Source organism: Struthio camelus, chromosome 1, assembly GCF_040807025.1.
Source record: "Struthio camelus isolate bStrCam1 chromosome 1, bStrCam1.hap1, whole genome shotgun sequence".
In the NCBI taxonomy this organism is placed as follows: Eukaryota; Metazoa; Chordata; class Aves; order Struthioniformes; family Struthionidae; genus Struthio; species Struthio camelus.
The window spans coordinates 61,485,705-61,505,916 of NC_090942.1; the positions used below are offsets into that span (position 1 = coordinate 61,485,705).

Sequence of the window (20,212 nt, forward strand, 5' to 3'; positions counted from 1 at the left end):
TAACTCTTCTGCTAGGGAAGCCTGCTGTGAATGACACCAGAAAACTCATTACATAGCAAATAGTGTCTCTCAATAGCAACTGAAGTACATCATCTTGATCTAGTTGATAGCTTGAGAGAAGGAGCCAGTGATAAGAAACAGAGCTAGAAAAATGAAATGACTTGATGGAAGGCCTCATGTTTGTTATGTAGCGTTCACAATTTTAGAACAGGTAGGCTGAATGCCAGGAGAAAGGAGGTCAGTAAGGCCACGTGACTACTTAGTAGTTAGACTTGCTCAACAGTGTGATTACACAAAACTATTAGTTCACGAGTGTTACATGAATGTTTGAAGAGAAAAGTTCATCAGAAAGCACCTGTATATTAAATGTGTTTTAAACACATTTAAAAGTGAAACATATTTGCTCTAAACCAACTCACTGAATAGTAGCCAAGGCACAATATTGTTTCTAAAAAGAAACTAAACCTGATGGTTTCTCATCTCTTCACACCATTTTTCTTCATGTTCATTCTGCTAGTCATACTTTGAAGTCTGACAGAAAAGCTTTGCAAGAGGAGAGAGAGCACCCGAGGTGTTAGGTTCCTAAACTCATCAGAACATAAACTCTCTTAAGGTAAATCAACCCATACATATGGGAGGATCACTGTAAACCCACAGCAGAAGACTAAATTTAGATTCAAGTTCCAGATGCTGAGGGGCTTCTGCTCCTAATCTCAAATAAAATGTTTTTTGACCAATTCAACACTCTATTCCACATGCATATAAGCAAGGAAGTCATCCAGTGACCAAGGAGCTAAAATGCTTGATTATCAATACCAAGCACTGAATGAGACTGGCAAATCAAATAAAAAAGTATCACTTCACAGGTCTTCAGTATGCATACTACAAATGAGCTATTCTTAGCCAGCTGTAAAACACTCACATTGTAACTACTGGCACCTAAACTGGTTTAATTCCAAACTATGAACTGTTCATTGAAATAAGAATTTACTGAGATCACTCTAGTAAGTATGAAGTTCCAGCAGCTAGTTATTTTATAAAACTCACTTTTTTTTTTAAAAAAAAACTTGAGAAAACTGGAAATCTCACAAAACCGGACTATGGAAGGAGTGAGATCTATTCAAATCCATGCACAGCATGTGCCTTGGGGTATTCAAAATCCAGGATATTGTTTGAAGTGCTTTGAGGGTAGGGGTGTTACAACTGACCCTCCTTCTATGATTTCTTCATTTTTGTAGGGAGAAGAATCCCCTCCTCAAAAATGGACTGAAAGATAAGTAAATACCTCTCCTTGAAAAGAAACCCACCCTCTCTGACCAACAACTAAGAGATGTTTTACTTCAAATGTAAAATTCAGTGCAAGGATCGACTGTCTTTTGTACCACTGAGAACCGTTAAAGTAAATGCATTTGTTGAGCATCTGCTGATTTATTATGCATAAATGTATTCTAGGACTGTATTAAGTGAAGATCATACTAAACAGCCATTGGAAAACTAAGGCAGTAGCATTAGAGAGATGGATTCCCTTTTGCTAGGATCATAAAGTTCACATTTGTCTATCACTCACTAGCTCACAAAATATGACCAAGAATGGTTCAGCTCTCTCTGTTTTTTCAGTTATGAAATACATTAGAAACCTGTGAAGTATTCTGGACACGCAATTTGGCTGCATTCTTTTAAAACTTAAGTAGCTTTTCACACTTTATCTGTAAAGACTACATACAACCTCTGAACTTTGTTTATAACGTTCAGATTTGTTACACAAGAAAAATTATCTCCTTCAAAACAAGCAAGAATCTTTAAAAGTCTCTGTAAAAGAAGTATACATTATGATCCTCAGATAAGGGAATTACCTTACAATTATTAAGTGGTATGCACCTCGTTCTTGTCAATGAAAATGGAATAACCATCAAGTTAAAGATCACAGAAAGCCTATTCTTAATATTTGTATCTTCCTTAAACCAGAGATATGGCCATAATGAAAACTTCAAGATGTCGAGAGAGAGAGAGAGAGAGAAACCAACTTCCTGGTAAAGTATTTAATGATCTGGGAGAGAAGGTATTACAGCTGAAAGAAATAATCCTTAAGAAAACTGAACTAAAAAAACAAGTAGCTCTACTTTGACAGCCATCCCATCATGACATTGGGTGCAGTCCAGTTATACTGTGCTCATTCCATAATTAGTCAACTCCTCTCAGCATTGTGGTCTGTGCAGACTAAGTTCACGAGTATCTGAAATTCCTGCCATTCTTAGATGGATGACAGAAGAACTCTACCACATTATCAGTTATTTTTTAAAAAGAAAATAAAGTTATTACTGCTGTTTAATGCAATCTCACAAGATATGCATGCACAGAAGTCCCATTAACTTCTGTCTTAAGATGGCATACGTTTCCATACTGGATGCCAGCCACCGCTCCACAGCAAAAAGTTCAGCTTTATATTTAAAGGAGGAGCACACCTGGCCCAAAGGTGCAAGAACTGCATGCTCCCGAAAGGAGCACCGAACACCCTATCCCTACGGGGAAGATAACCTGAGAGTTTACTTCTGAACTCATCCAAAAGCTTCCCCTCTCTCTCTCCCACAGGGGTACGTGCAGGAGCGCAGCACTGCAAGTGGGGGCTCTGGCTGCCAGCCCGGGCTGCTCGGGAGGCGGCTGCCGGGCCGGCTGGAGGCCGCCGCGCGGCTGCGGCGGGAAGCGCGGAGTCGCCGCCGCCGCCGCCGCCCCCTCCCTTCCCCCTTCCCCCCCCCCCGCCGCCCGCCCGCGCGGGGCTGACGCGCTGGTGGCGAGTCCCCCCCCTCCCCTCCCCCCGCGGCAGCCGCCGGCCGGGCTGGCACGCGGGCTGGATATGTAACGGCCGCCGCCCGCGGGGACGCGCGCGGAGCCGCGGCGGGGCAGCGGCCCAATTGGGAGGCAGCCGGGCGGCGCGGGAGGGCGGGGATGGCAGCGGGCAGCGTGACCGCATACATAACCGGGGGCCTGGGCCCGCCGCCCCCCCCCCGTCCCCCGCACTCACCGCCACCTGTTGATGCCCACGTTGGAGGAGCCGGCGAACCAGGGGTCGAGGATGTAGACGCAGCGGACCGTGTCGGCGCCCTGGATGCACTCGCGCAGCGCCGGGTTGTCGTGGAGCCGCAGCCCCTTGCGGAACCAGTGCACGGCGTTCACCCCCATGCCGCCGCCGCGGGCCCGGCGGGCGCTCAGCGGGAGCCGTCGCCCGCGGGGCCGCTCATGGCTCAGCGCCGGGGCGAGCAGCGGCCGCCGCCCCGCCGGGAGAGGAGCGGGAGCGGCGCGGGGTCCCCGGGGCCGCCGCCGCGGGGAGCGGAGCGCTGGCGGAGCCGGGACGCGGCCTCACCTCAGGCGGCTCTAGGACCCGGCGGAGACGGCGCCGACCGCCCGGCGGAGACGCATCTCCCCGCGCCGCGGGGAGGGGAAGAGAAGCAGCGGGGCGGAGAGGTCCGGCAGTGGCTCCGCTCCCGGGAAGCAGCGGCCGTTGGCGCTGCTGCTGCCTCGCCGCTCGCCCTGTGACTCTGCGCGGGGCTCCACCAGCCGCCGCGCCCCGCCCCCCGCCCCTGATTGGCCTGCCCCGCCCCCACGTGACCGCCAGCCCTCACGTTTCTGAAGTGTGTTTACTAGCCGCGGAGGGAAGAGGCGGCGGGCAGAGGCTCCGCCGCGGCGCGCTCGGCCCCGCTCCCGCCAGCGGCGGCGGCGGGCAACCGGGGGAGCCAGCGGCCCCGGCGGGAATCCCACCCGCCTGGGGCGGTGCGAGGGACCGGGCCGCGGCGGGGAGGGGCGCCGCGGGTAGAGGCCGCGCCCCCTCCCCCCACCCCGCGCGGGGCGCCGGGCCCCGGATGAGCACGGGGCTCGGAGGAGGCCCTTGGAGGCGCCGCTATCCTGGCGGCGCCAGGGGTTGGGGGGGACATGTGTGCGCACGCGCGGAGGGGGGGCGGTGCCCGTGACCAGTTATGTATAACGCTCGGCGCGCAGAGCGCATGCGCGGTCCCGCCCCAAACTCGTAACGGCCGCGGCGGGGGTGACCGGGGGGAGGCGGAGTTGCTGCTGCCGTCTCCTGTGTGCCGGGACGGGCCGGGACGGTTATGTAAGTATCCACGTAGGGAGCCCAGCGCCGCCGAGGAGCTCCGGGGCCGCACCTCGGCCCGGCCCGGCCGCCCTCGCACGTCGCCCTTCCCCCCTCCCCCCCCCCGGTGCTTCGGCCAGGCGTCCCTGCCTGAGGAGGAGGAGGAGGAGGGGGGAGGCGGAGGAGGGAGTTCCCCCTCATTTTAAGATACGTTTCGTCGCTTACGAAGCGGACGAAGTAATTTTACCCCTTGGCCGCAGCGGTACGGAGGTGGTGTGCAAAAACGGGGGGCGGGGGAGGGGGGGGACACGGAACAAAGGCAGAGCAAACGCGGCTGTGCAGCTCGCCTGTGCCAGAGCTGTGGAAAGGAAATACGTCTTCAGGAGAGTAGTGAGAAGTAAAAGGAGTTAAAATGGTCTCTAGCACTGTCAGCAGCGTCATTATTAGCAAATGGTGTATATCTAACATGTCGTTCCCTTTTAAGTACAGAGCTAAAAGATGCCTGCGTGGTGCAGCTTTTCTTACTTTTACTCAGGTCTCAGCCGCCTGGCATGAGGTGTCCTACTGATGGGACTCAGTATAGCAATTTCAAGGCCCTACAGAGCAGCTCTGTATGCACGTCCGAAAGCAAACCTTCGTGTATGAATTATAACTTAGCCTACGGCTTCTAGTGCTTTCCATAAACAGCAACAGCAAGACAGATCTCACTACAAATAATGACTCTACAGTAAAATGGACATGCACTTGCAGTACTTACCTCCCTTGACTTCCGGAATTCCAGAGTAGGAAAGTATTTTAAATCTCAGAATTGGAGTTTCTACTGAAATATTTTTTCTGCTTAGGTATGAAAAAGTCAAACCCACAGTCAATAAAAAGTAACACATAACGCATCGTGCTTCCCTTGATGCTCTTCTTTCCTCACCTTGAATGACTTCATAAAATGTCCATACTGTTAGCAAAGCTGCTAACAGAAAAGGCCCTAACCATGATAAGAGCCCTTTGCTATTTGATATTGTAGAAACCTTCTCTCTAAAAAGTATGGTGGACCACCTTTCCTTAAGCATTTAACAGTAACTTAACAGTAGTATAAATTATTATGAGGTTTTCCACTATTATTTTGTCATATATGTAACATTAGATTGCACGGCTCATCATTCTGGTCCAAGAGGAACCTATGGGTTCCTTGCTTGTTCAGTTGTTAAGAAATGTCAAATCTTTGGTGACTGATTTTCAAATAAATAAAGTAGAAAAGAATGAAAAAAACATCTCAGTAGTTAATACCCACTTCCCATTAAATTCCTTTTAATTGTATAATATTTGAGCACACTGAAGAAGAAAGCTTATTTTCAAGGAAAGTCACCTTACGATATAGTTTTTATTTAAAACTTCTAAGCTGCTTTTTCAAGCCTCTCTAAGATCATCAGTCAGAAGCCTTGTATCTTATGTTCCCTGCTAGCTCCTTACAAGGCTGTGACACTGAGCAACAAACCATGGCCCTAAAGAAAGTTCAGTGTCAACTGATCTGCCTTCTTCAAAATGTTAACGTGTAAAACTATTAAACTGAGGTGGAAGCAACCCTCCCTTGCAGGAATTTATGGTTTCATAACCAAATTACAACCATGAAAACCATCACTCTGTAAGCTGTTTATCACTACAGATTAAATAACAACTGTAATTAGCATAGCAGCATGTCAAAACACCGTTCAGCTCTATCCATACCTTCCATTCTCGACTGATTGTTTTTGATTTAAAAAGTGGAAGGAAGATGAAGAATATATTAATTAAAATGTCAGATCTCAAGGGAAGAGGCACTCTCTTCAAGTTGGTGAAGAAAGAAAATAGAATGATAGTTAATCAAGGAACTTGTACAAGTTAAGCCCACTACTGTGTTCTCTTGTGGATAACTTTTGAAAGAACAGTATTGCTAATTCAGCTAACTTGGCTCACGCTGTGATAACAGAAATCCAGAGAGTGGAGAGGAGAAGGAATCAGAAGGGGAAAAAAAAGACAACATGAAGGCATGAAAGGACAAAATAAAACATCAAGGAGTAAACAGAATATATTGTGTATTAAAAAATCAGATGAGTTTTTTATATCCATGTGTCTTAACTCCATTGCATGCAGTTATGTCACTCATACTCACAATTAAGTGTTATTGAAACAGCAGTCATGTAGGAAACCAAGCGTGAGCAAGGTCCGTAGAGCATACTATAGCAATTCTTTCACACTTTGCTCTAATACAGACTATTGAAAATGTAGCTGACAAAAGAAGCGTTTTCAAAGCGAACAGTCCTAATTTTCACTCTTTGAAGTACAGCATTATGCAGACCTGAGTTAGATGGTTTTAAAAATGCTAACTGCCTAGAAAAATTGTCTAGTCTAGAAATTATTTGCATCTTTGCCTATTTTTTACTCTAAGTTTAGAAGTGAACTAAAGAAGTGACCAGCTGAACAGAGTAAGATACGGGAAGCAGATTCTCACCGTCACAGCTCATTTAGCTTCTGCAACAACATTGGCAAAACTGTTAATCCATTGACTATATACATGACTTTTATTTTTTTATTAGGGATAAGTACAGTGATCATATGGAAGAAAATATACTGATATAAGAGAAGCTTCCTATGATTACATCGTTGTTGCCTCTCAGCAAAATTTGATCCTGAAAAGATTTTTTCAGTGTGCTGCTTTCCAAAACAGTAGAATAGTCTTTGCAGAGAACATATTTGGTATCAGGAGCACTACTGCTTTTGATCTCCTGAATAGTGTTATTTGGTAGCTATTGCACTGTACAGGGTGTAAGTCTCACTAGCACTGTTCCACTTGGATAAACGCGAGAAACAGGCCATCTCCTTTACAGAATCAACAGGATCATCTGCTTCCCATCGGAACACAGGCACTCAAGTAACTTAATTTTCAAATGTTTGTTTCTTTGATACCATACTACTACTTAAAAATGAGGGATTTTGCTTTATTTAGTACACTAAATAGTACTCGCTTGAGAGCTGTTTAAATCGAAATACCTCTTAGTAGGTCACTTTCAAACATTTCTAATCATAACAAAGTCAATATTTTACCAGGTGGAAGAAACTCAGGTGTTTTTCCATGATAAAAAGACTGCAATCCAATTTACCTCACTCCGATTAAAAACACCGTGAATCAGTGCATGAACTACAGCATACTGAAGTCGCATCTGGAGGATGGCAAAGTCCTTGTTTACTGCAAACTCAGAATTAAAAGTACAGCCACTTAATAACCGTACTTCAGTCCTGTGAGATCTGTTGAGTCAAGCATTTTTTTCCCCTTTCTCCTTGCACCAGTAAATGAAAACATGACGAAGCAGAACTGACGGGAGCCAGGCACCCTGAGAACCGCGTGGCACCAACCCAACTTCCCCAGCCTGTTTCCATCCTGATTACAGCTCCTGCCACACCAGGGAGGGACTGACGGTGACTGTTGGCCTTTTAGAAACCCCAGCACATTTATGCTCCGGGTGCCAGGTGTGAAAGGGAGCCCTGCAGCCCACGCCGACACATGGACTTGCTCCTGTGTGCTCACAAGCGCTCCCGTGCTGCTGCCTCATGGACCTCATGGGCCACGCGCAGCTTCCCGGGCACGAGAGCACCTCCATTTGCTCAGCCTACGGTGCTGGCGAGGCCGTTACTTTGACGTTTCACTGGAAAGCAGACAAGGCTGAAACGACATACGCCAGATTCAGACAGGACGTAGGGCTTTAGAGATGCTCTCTTGAGTTTGGCCTTCACCCACCGGGCGCTCCCGCGGCAGCTCTCATGGCTCCCGCCGCCCGTCTCGTGAGGAGGGGGAACGAGTGCCGCCATCGCGCCGTCCCTTGGGGCTCTACTCCTTCACCCAGCAGCTTTTCAACACGCAGGCTGACTTCAGCCGAACTCCCCAGCCGTCTCGGGGGCAAAACCTGTTTCCGCCAGGGCTGTGAAACCTGGCGGCCGGGCAGGCGACAGGGCCCTCGGGCCGGCACCAGGCGCGGCGGCACCCCAGCCCTCACCGTGGCCAACGGCCGCCCCTCACGGTCTCATCCTGGCGGGGAAGGAGGGGGGGAGGGGAAGGCGAGGGGGCACTGCAGGGCTAAGGAGGCACCGCGGCTACCGGACGGGACGGCGGCACTTGGTCCTCGCGGGGCGCACAGCCCCAAACCCGTCCCTCGAGCAGCGCCCGCCGCCGCCTGCCCCGCTCCGTCCCCCCCGGCACCGCCCCGCCATGGCGGCCGCGCCGCGCCGCACGCCCCGCCTTCCCCCCTCTCCCCCCCGGGCGGCACCGGCCGTTGGGCCCGGCCGCGCAGCGCACGGCGGCGGCGAGCCAGGTCAGGGCGGCGGCGGCGGCGGGGGGTGGGGAGGACCCACGCGGGACCGGGGTGGGAGGGGGAGAGCGGGGCGCCCGGCAGCCGTTACCCTCGGCCCTGCCCCGTCTTGGCGGCGGCCATGAGGCCGCTCAGAGCGGTAACGGCCGCCGCAGGCCGAGCGGGGCGGGAGTCATAGGGGTGCGTGGTCAGGGAACGCCGTTCGCGGGGGGCAGGGGGCGTTTTTGAGGCCGCTCGTGCGGCGCCTGCCGACCGGCTTTGGCAATGACTGGCAGCCAGCGGGGCAGCGGTCCCTGGCGAGCAGGCCGGAGCGGCCTCCCAGCTTCCGTTTTTGAGATGACGTTATGCTCCCTTAAGCCTCCCCCCCCCCCCCTTTCCTGGCTATAAGGAAAACCCTTTTTTCCCCCTCCTGAGGACGGACAAGCAGTGGAACAGGCTGCCCGGGGAGGGTGGGCAGCCTCCGTCGCTGCAGGTGTTCGAGACCCAACTGGATAAAGTCCAAAGCAGCCCGGTCTGAGCTCAGACCTGACCCTGCTTTGAGCTCTCCAGGTCCCTTCCAGCCCGAATTAAGCCTGTGAGCCTTTAGAGCGTAGAAAGTCTTAACGTTGTCCTGGTATATTTTTGTAAACCTTCTTCACTTCATTTCCCGCTGCAGATGCAAAAGCAGGGATGCATTTTTTTTTTTCCTGCCAGTGCAAAAGTGTGGATGCTCGCTCTTTATCGTGCCTATCTACAAAACCGCCGCTTATCGCTGCCCCAGATTTCTTCACAAACTCTTTAAATCCTGTCTATCTACACTGGTCCTTTCTAGGTAACTATCTACTCTTCCTGCTTGTTTCAAGAGTTAGCCTCGGCACTTAGTGGTTTCATATCACTGCAGAAACCTAAGGCCTGGCTATAGTTTGCTGTAATAAAAACGGTAGTGACCAGTAGGCAGTAGTAGTCATACTGGTGCTGCCTTCAGTGAAAGATTTCCTGAGAAGTATAGCACGGACAAGAGGTTTTTCTGTTTTTCTTTAAAAAGTGAGATTTGAGTCTCAAAATACACCTTTATTTCTCAATGATGAATCGGCCAGCTGATGCTAGAATCCATTTCCCATGGCAGATATACATAGGAGTCCCATTACAAATGAAAATTATAATACCGCTGTACTCTAGAGATATGTCACTGTAAATGTGCTAACAAGCAGGATCTCAGATAAGATTCAGGTAGACATTTGTTCACTTTGTTACTGCTACTGTGATAACCTGGCAATAAGGGCGCTACTGGCGGCGAGTACAAACAACTTGTCTGGGTTGGCTTTCTTTTAACCTCTCAGTTGACTTGCAATAAAAAGTTGCAGTGGGGTTCAGTGTACTGTTGCCATCTACAGATTCTGAAATGCATTTTAGACACCAGATCATAGCTCGAAAGCACTTGTCATTTTTTATTGGGCAGCATGACATTAAAATCCATTCATTTGATTTTAATGCATTATAATTAGTTTTGTGTATTACAAGTGCTCCCAAGTTCCCTAGTCAGAAGTGGTTTAGCAAATTAAGGTTTCTTTCTCTGGGTAAAGAATTTTGTGTTAGGTACGGAAGATCCTCGCTAACAACAGGAAAACGTGACTGTGACATCAAACATGTTTTCAGACAACATAAAACTTCTTTTAAGGGAACTTAACATAATTTTCATGTCAGATCTTGGAAGAGCACAATTTACTATTATCAGAATTCAGTCTCAGTTATTTTAAAAGCTCTATACCTAATAGGTAAAAATGACTGTATTTTTAAGTGACTACATTACTCACAAGGCAATTTTGTTTAAGAGCATGCTTAGACATTGAAATAAAAGTCATGGTTAGTTATTTTTCCAGTTCATATTTGTACCTGTCATCTGACATCCCAAACGGCGTTAACAATACTTCATTTTTATGGCATTTTCTAGCAGAGCCATTAATGAACAAGGCCTCGATCCTTCAGAGATTTGCTTACTTGAGCTGGACCCATTGAATTCAATACAACTACCTGTAGTACTCAGAGATAGGAGTTTTGTCACTCCCTATGGAGGAGAGGCTTTAGTTTGCAGTCCCTGTGGAAGAGTCACTTTTTCAAGATATGGATAGTACAGCACAGAAAAAGTCAATGACTTACTTACCTATGCTTTGGAGTGCTTTCACAGATATTAAAAAAATGCTTGTTCTGTGCTTTAGCTTGCTCAACAGCGCTTCTCAAGACTGAAGTTCATGGAGATAAAATCATTAGCCCTCAGGTTATGGCACAAGCAGCTTCATTAGGCAATTGGATTTTGCTACAGATGTTTGAAATAGTAACTAGAAGCTACCAAGAAACAGTTGTCCGTTAATAACATAAACTTGCAAACAGTAAATTATTTTTATATCTTAATCTATTAGTTTATGATGCAGCAGCATAACAAGAACCCAGCTTTTAGAAGCTGAAAAACATGAGCTTAAAAGCAAAAGTGCACTTTCTGAAGTTGAGGTATTTTGCCATTGGAAAGCTTTTAACCCTACTGAAACACACTGTACTTTGGAAGAAATGAAAGCAACTGTGTAGATTTGTCAAATAAATAAATTATAAATAATTTTTTTAGGATTTTTTAGGATTTCTTTTTTTTTTTTTTTTTGCTCACTTTCAGTTAGAGCAGTTTTAAGTATGATCGTAGCAGCAGCAATTAGTACAAGCATTTCAGAGCTCAGCAATTCCATTTCACACTGTTTCCTTCCAAAAGTTTATCACAAAAAAATCTCATCTAGGAAGTTAAAGAGATACTTGATGATACCCTTTTGCCTTTGATCGCTGCTGCCCCATTGGCCTCTGCTGGTTAGCACTAATAGAGCGTGGCGCGCTCTGCAGTTGGTCTGAGTGAGGGTGGGGTGCTGGCTTGTCCACAGCTACACTGTGGTTGGCGTTTGACCTCAGCACAGCCATACACCTACTGCAAAGGGCACGGGAGGGCTCCCTGCCTCCTGGCCTTGATTGCCAACGGCAGAAGTTACCTGGAGACAGAAATAAGGCATCTCTGCAAAAGGCAGCTGAAGCAAAGTAGGAAGAGGCAGGTGAAGGCCTGAAGTGAAAGACGTTACAGTGTGCTCACTTTCTCCCTGAAAATACCAATCTGCTTATTCAATCCCAATTAACATGCCGTGCTAGTGAAAAACACGTACATAGATAAATGGTTTGGATGATTTTTTCCTTAATTACAAGAATGATTTCAAAATGCAATTAAGCTATAACCTGCTGCTGAAGGAGCACCAGGGTCTCTGTGACACGCAGAGGAACAAGTCACGCTCCAAACAATGCTTGAGAAATTTAGCAAATACATTCAGAAGAATTAAGATAGATATTTAAGGGTTTTTATTATTATTATTAATTCAGTAGAATTAATGTCAAATCAAATTGCATGAAACTTTTTTTTTTTTTAAATGTAGAGCTAGTAAGCTGTAATGTAATAACAATCTCAGTCTGCAGGAAATGGCTGACTGGTTCTTTTATGACTGCAAGCATCTATATGGACAGATTGCTGCCCCCATTTCAGGTCTGCTGCATCCACATGTTCTTGTTCCAGTGAGGCTTCAGTCAGAACATTAACCTTTCAAAAGTCTTTTTTTTTTTTTTTTTTGCCTTTAGCTTGAAAGCTGAATTTTGTGCTAATAACCAAATACATTGTTGAGAGTAGGTTTTTTTGTGCCAGCTCAGATCTAAAATATCAGTGCCTCTGAGAACATTACAAGGTGTAATTCGTGCCTTATGTAACGTGTTTTCTTCTGGTTGTTTTTCTCTCTGTGTAGTGCTTCATTCCACGATGTTGAGAGGAGCTGCTCGTAGTGCAAAAGATGCATTTACACGGCTATTGGCAGGATCTCAGTACTGTAACCCTGGATTGAGTTTTTCATCATTATGGACTGAAGTAACAAGCAGAAGCTTTCTACCTCATTCCCATTATACAACTGATATAAGATCAAGAGAGGAAAATAAAAAAATAATTGAGAGTCTCTACAGATTGTCAGTTGATATTAAGAAAATACGCAGACTAAAGGAATGGGTCCTTTTCCAGGATGCGGCCTATGTTAAAGAAATTGCTAGTATCTTACAAGAAATGGGAGCAGATGAGACCACCATAGCCAGTATTTTAGAACGCTGGCCAGAGGCAATTCTCTGTAGCCCTGCAGAGATAAACTCTCAAAGAGCTCTATGGCAATTAGTATGCCAGAGTGAAAAACAGCTGATTAAATTAATAGAGCAATTTCCAGAGTCTTTTTTTACTACTGAATACCATGAGAATCAGAAAGCAAATATTTTGTTTTTTCAAGAGTTGGGACTTAAGAATAATATAATCACTAGGTTCTTGACAAGCGCACCCAATATTTTTTACAATCCTGTCGAGAAAAACAAACACACAATAGAGACATTACAGAGAAATTACTTGAGTTTAGGAGGTTCTGATGCAAATATGAAGATCTGGATACTGAAGTTATTGAGCCAAAATCCATTTATTTTATTAAATACTTCCACTGCAATCCAGGAGAACTTGGAGTTTCTCCAGAAGAATGATTTCACTAACCATGAAGTTCTACAGCTGCTGTCCAAACTTAAAGGTTTTATTTTTCAACTTACTCCTACTACTATGCAGAAGAGTCTACTTTTTTCCAAAAACGTCTTTAAGTGCAGCGATCAAGAATTAAAACAGCTAGTGCTGAAATGCCCAGCCCTTCTCTACTATTCTGTTCCAACTTTGGAAGAAAGACTTGAAGGACTACTGAAGGAAGGAATTTCTATAGAGCAGATTAGAGAGACCCCAATGGTGCTGGAGTTGACAACACAGATTGTTCAGTACAGAATTAAAAAACTCTCTGCTTTAGGGTATAACATAAAGAATGGAACTCTGGAAACTTTGAATGGTACTAAGAAAGATTTTGAAGTTAGTTATGGTAAGATACAATCAAAGGAGGAGAGACCAATGTTTAATCCTGTTGCTCCTATAAACGTTGAAGATTGATTTGAATGCTCTACTTTAAATTATGCCCCATCCCCCCCCCCAAAAAAAAAAAAACCCAAATCAAAACAGATCTCGATTCTTTGATAAGAACTGAAACAAAAGTTACCTTAACCAGATTGTATTCTTAGGCTACACTTCATCCTGGAATGGGGCTTTATGCATAACTTGGTTATAAAACTATAGCTTTCCAAAGCTTTCAAATACTGTCATAGAACCTGACTATGATGAAAACTGACTTGCTACCATTTACTTAAAAGACTTGTTCCCCCTGCCCCCGGGTAACCTCACACATGAGTTTTTTGGTTCTGTTGCATTTCCTTATCTAACTGGCTACTAGCTTTTCTGGATTTTCAGCTCTATCATTGCACAGTCCCATCTAGAGAAGGAGGGGTATTTCTCCAGTAGCATTCATCCACCCACTGATAACACTGAGTTTTAAAAACTCTCTCAGGGTTCTCTTTCTTATCCCAGATCCTGAACTGAAGCTGGCTTGACTTCCTGAATGGGAGGACTACCTAGAACACAGTTTGAGAACAGGGGCAGGACACTATTTTTACGTAGTGACCACTACAGTGAGGCCCTATTCTTTTTACCTGCAAACTGTAATGCAAATAAACTACAAAGATACTCTCCTTTAAATTTTTTAGACTTCAGAATGGACTCCTTTTTTAAAAGGTTTGGGGGAGGAGGAAATACATGTATTGCAAATGTCTAGTTTAATTCTTTTCTAGCCAGGCTTAGGGAGAGAAAAGGCTAAGAGGGAACTCAAATGAGGCAAAAGCACAGTGATTGTAGGAGAAGTGGGGGAGAGATGTCACACTTTTATAGTAGGTGTAACAAAACTCTAGTCTATGAACCACTGGTGATTAAAAATGATGACCAGCTTTGCAAACAGCTGACACAGTTTCTAAATATATTGGTGTGCTGGCTTCTCAGATATCACTGGTAACTGCTGACAAGCGCTGGCTTTTTAAATAGTAACTATTGGACAGTGTTTAAGTTCTAGGGTTTGGGAATTTTTTTTTTTTCATTTATGGGCTGTGCATAATGATATAAAATAGTAGCATCATTAAAGATCATCTCATTAGAAGTAGGGTCATCAGTGATTTTACTCCTCAAAAGGAAAACTAATCCTAAGCAACCTATCTATACACATTCCCTTTTGACAGCAGGAGATAAGCCAGTTACACACACCCACACCCTCTGGGCCATTCCTCAAGGTCACTTTTAAACAGACGTTTTGGCAGCAAGTCCAGGGTTGCTTTTCTTAAAGAGAAAAGTTTTAAATTGCTGAGTAAAGTTGGTATGGGATTACTTACTTAGAGGGTGGCCTGCAAGATGATAATTTTATACAGCCTGCCAAAATATCTGCTGTGAGCCTGGAAAAGACTAGAAACATCTGGTTAGAGCAGTACTAGGATCTCAACTGCTAGTCTTAAACCCACCGGCACGCAGGCGAGCATAGCTGTGGCAGCAGCTCGTGGCGGGTAAACGCTGCCCTTGTAGGCTTATGCGCCACAGTGGCGAGAATTCAAGGAGTGACACAAATCACCAGCACTTAGAAAATTAGGCTGTCCAGATTTACTAAGCCATTTCCTCGCTCAACACTTCAACGCACACCACGTTCTTATAAAAGGAAACTGAAGTGGGAATACAACCCTATAAGAAATTCACAAGAACGAGCCTTTGTCACTTTTTGACTATCCCTCAGTGCTCAACTACTAAGTAGATGTCAATACTTGAATTCAAAAACATCCTTCTCTCAAACAAAGGGGGCATTTCAGCTCTCTGCAGATACTCATACTGCAACGCGTAATACTGAGCCCCCGAACAGATCAGTGGTTTAGGATGCAAAGAAAGTAAAGGAAGAATTCAAGGAAAATTTAGTTGCAGCATTTCTACAGGTATCTGGTTTTAAAATTCTTTTCTGATGCAACTTATTCCCATTGTTTCTTGCAGTAATTCCAGTCCCAACGGAAAAAACAGGAAAGTGACATATTTCCTTAACTGAGTCACAATCTTGAGTCATCTCAAACACCTCATTATCTCTTCTGAATGTTATGGTTTCTCCCCCTCCCATTTCAAAACAAAAGCATAGACAAGGAGACTCCTTTTATGTACCAGCAAAATTCATTCAATATCCCTATGCAGGGGACCTGTTTCTTTGTTCTTCCCAGGATTCATTTATGAAGAAGCCTCAGATAAGCCCCTGATTACGCTAACATCATATTGCCCAAATCCTCCTCATAATCTCTCGCTGTTACTCATGCTGAATGTGAACAATTTTACAGAGTTTTAAGTTTGTCACATAAAAATCCGTAGACCAGCATTTCTCCCACAGAAGGAGGATTCAGACATACAAATATTACTTGTATACATTTTCCCTTTTGAAATGGGGGCTGTGAAATCTCCAGGTTACAACCCACACTTGGAAGTTTCTCAAGACACTTACTAAAATTGATTTATTGGTTACAAATTCTGCTGAGGCAAAGCAAATTAGTCTTGTACTTAAGGCACTAGCTTCAATCCCTGAAGAGCAAGAAAAACCAACACAATACAACCTCACCTTCCTACAGTCTTAAAAGCAGATTTCCCCAAGCCTCAGTTCCCAGGAAAAAAAAAAAAAAAATCAGGGATTCTGTGGTGTCTATGCACAGCCTAAAAACACAGAGAGGCTACAATTTTTAAGAGCTTGTTGACAATACTTGGATGCAGAGAAAAGACACTTCAGGGCATGAAACGGTATGAAGATTTTACCGTAAGTATTCACTAAACTACCTTTCTCCACAAATTAACAAAGGAAGCTTTCAGAGGTCTGAAATAGCAACAATTTAATGTTTCACAAGTGTCAGGACAGAATCAGAACACAAAAAGAAGTGAGTTTCATATGTGAATGGAAAATATGCAAAATATAGGACAAAGCTCTTCTCTAAAACTAAAACCATATGCCATGTTAAAGCATTTCAGTTACAAGATTCAGAGGTAACAACTACAGGGTACGTTAAGAACAAAACATAATGAAACGTTGGTAGCTTTTTACAGTTCTAACATTATGTATCACAGACCACACTTGTTTTGCTGTAAGCTTCATAGTATAAAAATTAGAGAATGTCATAAAAAAGAGGTTTGATCCGTTCAACAGTTAAGTTTTCAAAAAGTGATTAGGAAGGGTTTGGCTGAATGTCACAAACATCCCTATGCTCTGAAATAGCTGACTTTGTAGTACAGCCGTTGTGCTCCGTGCATACATCTACATTGAGAACTGCAGGGGAGCAGAGCATACTAAATTATTTGCTGCAGCTAAACTGTTTCTGGTGTCAAAGCAGCTCATTACTATAGCTAACTGATACCTCTAAGCTACACTATATTTTATATTATTAGCCTTTAACAGTAAAAACAGTAAGTCTGCATGTATTGCATAGACTTTTTTACCCCATTATACACTTTCAGCAGAATGGAGCTAAGCATCTGGTGCAACTAACAAAGGAACAGACAATTCTATTTGTTGGTTTTTTTGGTCTTTTCTCCCCACCACCAACTCACCATGCTTAGAAATACTGTGTTAAACATAAACAATTACTAATATCAAATAAAGAAAGTTGTTCCACACTGCAGTTAAAGTACCAATGGCTCAGAAAGACAGAAAGACTAAGTGACTACTGTACCGTAAGTTACACATAGTTTGCTTTCAACATCCAGCCATGAATAGGAGTATTAGACAAGTAATATATTTTGATTTCTTTAATTTCTAAAAAAACAAAAACAAAAAAACCCCAAAACATCCGTATGTATCCTTCTTGTACAACCGTAGCCACTGAAAAAGCAAGCTTACATGCTTAAAAATTTTCTGTAGGAACACAAGTTTTTAGAAAATACTGCATACAACGTTCACATGAATCTTCAGTCATCTTTTACGGGCTTCCAAACAAGTTACTTATTTGCAAAGTCAGCACAAAGATCACAGACAGCTTCTATTTTAAGGCAACTTTGAGCTGTGTCTTACAAGTGTGTTTTGCTCCACTCAGCAGAGGACCTAGAAATGCTCCCAGATGAGGTATATCAAAGTTTGGAATCTGTCAGTATTACTTGGACGATGTTTCTCATTCTTACTCTCCTTTAAGGCCTTATTTAGATTTAAAAAAAAAAAAAAAGGCAAATGAAAGTGTTGCATTTTGATTTTGAGTAACTGTAAAGTATGAAATATAGACGTAGTGAAAAGTTGGTTGCATTTGTTTAAATGAGAAGCTAGAAACAAGAAGCTTCTAGCCAGAGCAAGAAGCTAACCTGACACATCATGAAGTTAAGACAACAGCTTTGCTAGTTCTTCAGTGGTTTCCAACTACACAAAGGATTTTCTTTCAAGTTACACAGTTGTCATAGTATAGTGCTAGGTGACCACAAACATCAGCCCAGTTTCAATTAAGCCATCATTTTTTGTCTAGTGTCTGTAAGAAGTTTATTAGAAGCAGCAAGTTTTCACTTGCAGGAGATAGATGCATATCGTTAAGTACACCTGAGATTTAGCAATCTTGTTTGCAGAAAAAGCTGATTAAGTTTCAGATATCAGGAGTCAGAAAGAGAGTCTAAAGCTTGTTCTGTGAACTGCACTGAAATGGTAAGACAGTTCTTTACACAAGCTTCACTTAATAAAAAGGTTTTTTTTCCAATAAGGCATTAACAATTAAATTAGTTTACTCTTTATGATCCCTTCTACTGTGTGCTGTCAAACTTTCTCACCTCCTATCTCCCACTCCCGTTTCCAATTTCTGCATCCCTCCAGTTCTGTTTGTTTCCAGTCCACACTGGCAGAAAGCACTCACGGATAGTTTACAGGCTGCCTGCAAATACAGTTTCATAAGTGAAACCACTGAGGCACATCCAACGATGCCATTACACAGCTCAAGGATCCTTAGCAGGAAGATGTGGAAACCACTGAGAACAGTAATCGGCATCTCATATTTACGGTACTGCAGAGATTACCAAATTAAATTTCTATGCTCACATTTTAGTCCAAAACTGCAAGAGACTTACAGTAAGTGAATATTCAAATATGTATTATCCCTTCAGATACACGTACTCGCTTCTATAGTTATCAAGTGTAACATCTCACCAGATATAAAGCTTGAATCTAGCTTCTAATAAATCTTCATACACCGTGCTAGCCAAGCTTTGTCTGTCCTTTTCAGATGAAATTGAGTTACTTGCACAGCTCTTTTGTCTAAGACATATGGCTTCTCGTGGTCCAAATCTTAGCAGATTTTAACGCCACTGATGTAACATTCTGAAGAATCAAGTAGGTCTCAGTTTTGTTTTTAGTCAGACTTATCCTTTTTCTTCCCTGTTAAAGGCACTTTACTTGCAACAGCAGATCCTACAGCTGTAACACCTCCAGCCACAGCAGAAACACCTCCTTTGACTAGCCCCACTCCCACTGAAGGCACAGATGTGACCGCTGTTTTGGTAATTTCCAAGCTCTTCCCTCCAATCCAAGCGACACCCCCAATCGTGGCACCAACAGCTCCTTTTGTTACGCTGAAGAGGCCACCAGTCACCCGAGAAAGCATGCCAGGCTGCTGCTGTGGGTGGTCTTTTAATGAACCTACAGGACGAAACAACATTTGAGTCAGGCAGTGTTACAGTTGAAGCATTTCCAAAAGAAAAGTTACGAATAAGTGCTTCCTTTTAGCCTAACAACCATCACACACAGTATATACTTACCTGGCAGGTTACTTTTCTTGGAAGCCCATACAACACCATGGTTCCAAATAAGGTAAGACACTTTGCTCTATTCTATACTGTTTTCTAAAACACAAATCAAAACGGAGTCTACAACTGTCAAGCATATAGCTTCCAGGCAGTCTTTTTAAACAATACATTCCTGTCCCCTGTCCATTTGCGTCCCCACCTTCCCAGACTCTGGAAAAGCCAAACGTTCATTAAAAATGAGGCGGTCGTCTTTGAAAAGAATTCACTTTGAGACAAAGTACCTCCTTTACTTAGTAATTACTGTTTTGAAGCTGTATTTACAGGGGGCTTATGCCCAGGGGAAAAAATGGTAGAGTAGGAGAGGTACCAGAGGGAGTCAAAAGAAGAGTGGAAAGACAGACAGACAGAAGTCAGGCCAGCTCCTCACTGTACCACTTCCTGTCTTCATCACGTACCCAACTCTAATTTTCTTCCAAAAAGGCCTTTTCTGTTCTTCAGATGGGGAAGGGGGGAAAAAAAAAAACAAGTCAGTTTGCCAAATAACTTTCATGGAAGCTCATTAAGTAAAAGGAATCCCCAAAAGCATTAAAAATATTAAGCAGTTACAAACTTCCAACAGAAGCACAGAAAAAACTCTAACCAAGGGATTTCTGCATGTTGTTGATAGTATAAATCTCCTTTTTTTCTTCTTAATGTTATGTTTAAACTGCATTTTGCACAGTTTCTGACTACATGCAATATAAGCCAATTTGCTTTCTGTATTTGTCATACAATTACATAGCCTCAAAATAATAGGAAGTATTAGAGTAATAGAAAGACGATCAAAACTAGCTTGCTTGCCTGCAAACTCGGATCCAGACAGCTGCTTAGTCCGGTAATAATTTCATAATTACTTCACATTTCTAAGTGTAAGCTTCAAGAAGATAAGGATATACATGTACTTTCCCTCTAAAGGGAGCTGACACTACAACTTCACGCTCCACTACTACATAAATATCATCTTCTCTTTAAAGAAGATACAGAACTTTTGCTCAGCTCCTGCCTCGTCAATTCCTCACCAGCCCCAAACATGTCTCCTTCCCAAAAAAA

The 20,212-nt window shown here is 44.0% G+C and overlaps 3 protein-coding genes across 3 annotated transcripts in view; 1 reads left to right on the forward strand and 2 right to left on the reverse strand.

Moving 5' to 3' along the window:
- The window catches only part of CRY1 (cryptochrome circadian regulator 1), a 40,233-nt gene extending 36,687 nt beyond the window's left edge, over nt 1–3,546 (reverse strand). Inside the window, exons 1-2 of the mRNA XM_068943972.1 lie at nt 3,359–3,546; nt 3,020–3,231 (exon numbers count right to left, since the gene is read on the reverse strand). Coding sequence (XP_068800073.1) covers nt 3,020–3,177 — 158 coding nt within the window. The 5' untranslated portion in view covers nt 3,178–3,231; nt 3,359–3,546. The remainder of the gene's footprint in view (nt 1–3,019; nt 3,232–3,358) is intronic.
- A 4,818-nt stretch (nt 3,547–8,364) lies between these two features.
- On the forward strand, nt 8,365–15,865 carry MTERF2 (mitochondrial transcription termination factor 2). Its single transcript, XM_068944045.1, has 4 exons — nt 8,365–8,418; nt 9,071–9,226; nt 12,210–13,349; nt 15,377–15,865. Exons 2-4 carry the CDS (start codon nt 9,085–9,087, stop codon nt 15,409–15,411), a joined length of 1,317 nt encoding a protein of 438 aa, XP_068800146.1. The 5' UTR covers nt 8,365–8,418; nt 9,071–9,084; the 3' UTR covers nt 15,412–15,865.
- Nucleotides 15,866–17,129: 1,264 nt separating this feature from the next.
- Nucleotides 17,130–20,212, reverse strand: part of TMEM263 (transmembrane protein 263) — a 40,300-nt gene continuing 37,217 nt past the window's right edge. The window contains exon 11 of the mRNA XM_009684365.2: nt 17,130–19,016. Coding sequence (XP_009682660.2) covers nt 18,730–19,016 — 287 coding nt within the window. The 3' untranslated portion in view covers nt 17,130–18,729. The remainder of the gene's footprint in view (nt 19,017–20,212) is intronic.

What these genes read in the sequence shown, in the direction of transcription:
- MTERF2 (XM_068944045.1), top strand. Translation starts at nt 9,085, where the DNA reads ATGCATTTTTTTTTTTCCTGCCAGTGCAAAAGTGTGGATGCTCGCTCT. An exon ending in TCTACACTGGTCCTTTCTAG is followed by an intron (nt 9,227 to 12,209) that starts GTAACTATCTAC and finishes CTCTCTGTGTAG; the next exon opens with TGCTTCATTCCACGATGTTG. An exon ending in AGATTTTGAAGTTAGTTATG is followed by an intron (nt 13,350 to 15,376) that starts GTAAGATACAAT and finishes TGTTTCTTGCAG; the next exon opens with TAATTCCAGTCCCAACGGAA.